Below are 6,107 nucleotides of genomic sequence, written 5' to 3'. Positions count from 1 at the left end.
TTAGTACCACAAATAACGAAAACAATTGCCTTAAAAATGTAAGCATAGAAGTAGAAACAGCTCTGAACTTTGCGTGTTAAAAAAGCACAACACTAGCACATTTAAAACAGAATTTGATGCCTTCATTTTAGGGCAGACACTACACCCTTGGATTTAAAATGCTTAAATCCAGTGAACTAACATGGATACTCGTTGACGTTAAGGTCCTAATGGATCAGCACTTAACAAAATAAATGTATGTAGTATTGGAACATTATCATTGGACCTTCAAAGGCAAACAAGTTAAGTAAATCAATGATCATAAAACTGGTTCATAAAATACAATCTCGCCATTTTTTGAGCCAGTGACGATTTGTATTCCAACTGGTGAAAAAGCAGTGGACAGCACCAAACTACGGTGTCCGAAACAATAAGTCACGTCGTGCAAAGGGGCAGCATCAATGAATGTGTGTGCTGGCATAACCGTGTCCGAACCTTTGGCACTCTTGTGCATTCCGTGCACACGAGACGCCATGTGTGTCTGGTAATCATACAGGTTCGAATCCGTAATGAGACGAGTCTAATGCCCATAGCCAAATGGAGATGCCGGATAAATCGTTCCGCATGGTGAGAATGAGACTTCTTGAATGTATTCAATATTGTCAAGGCTCTCTTCCATCATTACGTTAGTGGTCTGGCCACGAGGTAACGGGATAGACGAATTACCTTGTGCATCTGCCTGCCATTTATTATTCCCTTGATGCTCACCATGGTAGTGAGACCATGTGTTGTGCACTGAAGTTAACTGGAATACAAATTCAGTTAGAGCACAATAATGCGAACGCTATAAGTTACACATATAGAAAGTGAGATAAAATGAATAAATGATGTATAGTTATGGAGTGACGATAGTCATAGTCAGTATAACACAGGCACTGTATTTCATACACCTCTTACCCCCGAAGGAGTTATTATCTGTACAGGTTTGTAGGCAATTGGCATTTTTTCTGAATCGCTGACAATTTGGCAACCGATTAATGGGTTAGAGTAACTCCAACAAAGACAAATACACCCACAATAACAGCAACATTGATTTAGCATCACTGACCTTTTCCACTGAGGTTGCAAACCTGTCATATCTCAATACAACAGCCATGTTCTGTGGGTGCACATCAATAGATTGGCAGAAGACATTAATAGGGTCACGCTTCGTAAGGTCAGAACTGTGACCATAGTACAATTCTAAGTGGTTCCTTCTAAAAATTTAAAAAATTATATTATTAGGTTAATTCATCGACAACTGAGAAAAATTGTTGAGGAAAATTTTGCACAAACAACTCTTAATGACCAACGGTAACACCCATAGGCCGTAAGGCCCCTAACTCATAACACTTACCTTGTCATTGGTTGTGATTGTGCTTCAAATGGTTCTTCACGATTGACAGGGACTTGTGTGTTGTTAAATTGAACGAAATAATCTCCAAACTCATCATTTAATACAAGCTTGTTTATGTCTGTGGTAAGCTTTTCAATCTGATTATAAATAATAATTTTACAGTTTTGGGAGTGTACAAAATAAGAGGAGGCGTTATCTAGCTTTTTTTATATCTCTGTGATCATTTATTCATTTTAATTATCAGTTGATGCTTGGAAATCTAAAATTGCATTTCATTTTCATAATTCAAACGAATTTTATTTATTCCTTTTGATTTTTGAAAAGGCCGGAAAACTTCCGAAGACAACACAAGTGTGACATATTTTATACACTTTGTACCTGCTTACTCGTTACCACACTTGATTGAGTAACGTGTGGGGCATTTATTGGCTCTGATTTACCCATAGACATGAGAACCATGTGTTTAGAAGACACATTTAACGAAATTAAGCCTTTACACTTCCAATTTGTCAACACATACCTCAAGATTGTGGATTGCAATCAGATCTACAGCTTGAATAGTAGAAATGTACATACTGTTACCATCAGGTGATAATCTCATTCTCATTAATCGAGGACAAGTTAATACGACTTCAGATTTGCATTCTCCATTCGGAAGCAAACTAAACAGAAAACAAGCGGAAAGCTTGATTAACTAGCTGTCTGTATTTATGCAACAAGAACAATTTATTAAAGTACACTAAGGGGTTTGAATCATTTTAGAATCTAGATAATTTTACACATTTTAAGCAATTATGCTTTGTGATAATATTGTTTTTCACAATATTAATTGCCGTTTTTAATGGCCACAAATCACTAGAAAATATATTAACAGCACATTTTTTTAAACAGCGGGCCTATTACATATTGATAACACATATAAACTATATATATATATATTAAATTTGGAGAAATATTTTACAAAAATTAGTAAGAGTACAAAAATTAAGAAGACAACAATTTTGAAAACGTATAACAGATATATATATATATACTCATGTGTCATGTCTTATACTTGTTTATATCCCATGTAATGATATTATCATCAAATCCTGCAGATACAAGACATTTGCTAGGTTTATGATATTCAACGTTCTTCACCCAACTAGTGTGACCGCAAAGCTTTAAAACTTCCTGGTAAAAACAGGGCATTTCAAGCAAACAACAAAAGTGCAGTTTTTAAATTTTCTATTTATATATATATATAAATTACAAAGCCACTATAAAATAAATGAAGAGAGTTTCAAATATATTTTACATTACATAGTTAAAAGTAAATAGTTTTCAGGTCTTTTTAAACATGTTATACATCATATTTTATATATACAGATATATAACAAAATATTGGGCACGAGGACCTGAGATGTATTATATACTTTTTCTATTATGTCAAAACCAAAAGACTAAACTTATCAGCTGTTATACATACTTTAAAACATCTATAAACATAAAACATTTTGGTATTTCTCACACACATAAAATCGTTGGTATGTTTATTGTTTAAAACATCCACATATAAAATCATTGAATACCTCTCTCATGCTCCTAATATCCCAGATTGCGACGTTTCCATCATCGGAGCAAGTTGTGAAGAGAAGGTTATCAATAAATGAAATTGTGTTGCAGTGTTTTGTATGAACATGTTCACGTTTATTCACCACACTCATTGTACGAGGATCAAGCATCACAACTGCATCACGCTCACATGCTGCTACTACCAGTTTACTGAAATATTAAGGTAAATTTGTTTACCTTTGCATACAGTATTCATTTTTGCATTCTAATAAAATCCGGTAGATCTATAAAGCCAGTGTACAAAGTTTTTAGTGATCACATGTATAGAGTTAGACTACATAATGTCTCACTTAAAGTTAATAAAAATGCATTTATACATTGTGTTGTATAAAGTATAACCTTTTAGTTTCATTAATAATACAGAGTTAAGGTAAACATACTCTTCAAGCAATCGAGCCTATTTTTTAGTGTTTGATATATTAAACATTTAGAAAGAAGTTAATGACAGAGCTTACCCATCTGGTGAATACTTCAATCCAAACACGCCTCCATAACCTACATTATGTCTGTGGTCATTCTTGCTACTCTTTTTGTAAAGCTGTTTCCAAAGTATGTTTTCAATTTTTTGAGTTGAGGCATGTTGGTTGAGAAAACGTCCAAAATCGGAGCAAGGTTGACCTGATTTCTGGTATATGGATTGGACACCTTGCCGCCTTCCTTCAACCCAGGAGAATATTGACATAGTGGGTGAGTTACATCTAAACAGTTTACCATACAAACGGTAGAGCCTTTATATAAATTAAAAGGCTTAATGTTACAAAACAATAGCTTTCTATTAATAATACGTTGCAAATGTTCCATAAATAACAAAACCATATATATGCTCTACCAATGTATAAATAACCAATCTAGAAATACGAAAACACACAAAACACAAATACAAACCTTCGACTAAACCTACGATCTGTAACTAAACGAACATGTAAACATGGTATGTATAATCAGGGGATTTCCCAAATGCAAATATACCAAATTTATGACAATATGCCAAGAAAGACATTGAAGGTCTTAAATCGTTGTTTTGAATTACATTTATAATAATACTAAATTATTTTGTTGCTGTAAAACATACTCAGAGGTAATTTATAATGATAATAGAATAATTTTAAAAAGATTGTCGCATAAAAAAATGTATACGATTTTTATTTTCTTTTGCAAGATTTTTATTATCCATGCGAACATTTGATCGACAGACTAGAAACAGTGCGATTCGGCTGTTAGTTAAGAGCTTCAAAGACAAGAGCCGTATTGATTTTTATAACATCACGAACAGTTTGCGATCTACCAGTTTAATAGTTATGCCATTCGCGAATCAGCCAACGGTTTCAATCACTGAACTGACAGAAGACAACGTTAAATTCGTAGTAGAAGATACAGATCTTAGCACAGCGAACTCTGTACGACGAGTTTTCATTGCGGAAGTGAGTAATATATTAGCGAATATTATAGCGTATAATATTCTGAACTGCAACTGTTATTAAATGAAACAATTGATAAGACACATAAGGTTCGCCACACTGCTCTGTATCTGTACTCTAATTAAACAGCCTAGCATTCATATGTTATTCAATTTTTTTTTGTTCCTTAGGTACCAACCTTAGCGATTGATTGGATACAAATTGAAGAAAATTCATCAGTTTTAAATGACGAGTTTTTGTCGCATCGAATTGGACTCATACCGCTTACCTCAGATGATGTGGTTGACAAAATACAAGTAATATTTTCATTATTTTGAACAGGTTTTGCTAAGCTGTATAAGACATGGTGTTGCTACCATTGTGATAATGGGTTTGATTTTTGTGCAAGAACAAAGCTTATTACACTACCCAGTGGCCACTAATCGGTTGTTCAAATAGTAGCTATACAGAAAGCACAAACAATACTACAAAGTTACATGCATGATAACTTATAAAAAGAACATGATATGTATAAAGCTGCCAATAAAACATCGTATGACTCTTTCTATGCAGGGATAGAGTTGTCTAACCATGCAAGCATGAATAAGTTATCTATATCTTCAACCCTAACTGGTGTACATCATGATCTCCTATATGCTTAGGTATTAATTTATTTAAAATTTTCATTCAGTATTCTCGTGATTGCATGTGTGATGATTTCTGCCAAGACTGTTCCGTAGAATTTTACCTTGATGTAAAATGTACAGGGGAAGGTACTAGGCAAGTTACAACCCGTGATCTGATATCTATGAACCCTAAGGTACAGACTTAATCAAAGAGCTCTGTAGAGTTTTGATTTCACTGTTGTACTGGATGTAGGTGGTTCCTATCACATCCAGGAGTCGTGGAGACAGCAGTAAAAGTTTTGGTGAACAAGATGATATTTTGATTGCAAAACTTCGAAAAGGGCAATCGTTGAAATTTAAAGCATTCGCAAAGAAGGGGTTTGGTATAAACCTTGCTGACTTCGCCAGAAATAGTAGTCATTTTGATGATGTTTTACAGGAAAAGAACACGCAAAGTGGCAATGTGTGAGTGCAGTTGCATTCGAATATGATCCTGACAATGCATTACGGCACACAACATATCCTAAACCAGAGGAATGGCCTAAAAGTGAATACTCAGAACTTGCAGATGATGAAGACAAATACCAGGCAGAGTAAGTTGTTGTATAACATAAGAAGTGTTTGTTGAAATTAGGTTTGAACATTATGTTAGGTTCTACGGTGTAGACATGTAGTTCACAATGAAACTTGGAATTTGAAGTGTTTGTTGAGAAGTGAAATTAGGTTTGAACATTATGTTAGGTTCTACGGTGTAGACGTGTAGTTCACAATGAAACTTGGAATTTAGGCCAGAGTTTTTGCATTTCCCTTCAAACAAAACTATGTTTGTCTTATTCAGTATTTTACATCTTTGTTTTTATCACCAGTTTTGACCCGCATGGAAAACCAAACAAATTTTTCTTCAATGTTGAATCCACTGGTGCACTGAGACCAGAAAATATTGTACTAAATGGACTTGCAGTGTTAAAGAAAAAACTTAGTGACCTACAGACCCAGCATAGCCAAGAGCTTCAACAAGATGGCCTGACCATTAACTAGCTGCTATGGAATGAATATTTTTGTACAAATTCATGAAATATTTGATGTGAACTTTTA

The 6,107-nt window shown here is 34.2% G+C and overlaps 2 protein-coding genes across 2 annotated transcripts; one reads left to right on the top strand and one right to left on the bottom strand.

Moving 5' to 3' along the window:
- Positions 1–112: 112 nt before the first annotated feature.
- LOC100179740 (DDB1- and CUL4-associated factor 10) lies at positions 113–3,738 on the bottom strand. Its single transcript, XM_002119191.5, has 7 exons — positions 3,445–3,738; positions 2,947–3,139; positions 2,430–2,548; positions 1,896–2,037; positions 1,376–1,512; positions 1,088–1,235; positions 113–784 (listed from the first exon to the last, which is right to left on the bottom strand). Exons 1-7 carry the CDS (start codon positions 3,669–3,671, stop codon positions 560–562), a joined length of 1,191 nt encoding a protein of 396 aa, XP_002119227.1. The 5' UTR covers positions 3,672–3,738; the 3' UTR covers positions 113–559.
- A 418-nt stretch (positions 3,739–4,156) lies between these two features.
- On the top strand, positions 4,157–6,107 carry LOC100177395 (DNA-directed RNA polymerase II subunit RPB3-like). The gene is made up of 6 exons (XM_002119270.5): positions 4,157–4,410; positions 4,578–4,703; positions 5,078–5,206; positions 5,266–5,395; positions 5,452–5,605; positions 5,879–6,107. Exons 1-6 carry the CDS (start codon positions 4,162–4,164, stop codon positions 6,048–6,050), a joined length of 960 nt encoding a protein of 319 aa, XP_002119306.2. The 5' UTR covers positions 4,157–4,161; the 3' UTR covers positions 6,051–6,107.

Source organism: Ciona intestinalis, chromosome 2 (genome assembly GCF_000224145.3).
Source record: "Ciona intestinalis chromosome 2, KH, whole genome shotgun sequence".
In the NCBI taxonomy this organism is placed as follows: Eukaryota; Metazoa; Chordata; class Ascidiacea; order Phlebobranchia; family Cionidae; genus Ciona; species Ciona intestinalis.
This window is presented reverse-complemented; position numbering and strand designations above follow the sequence as displayed.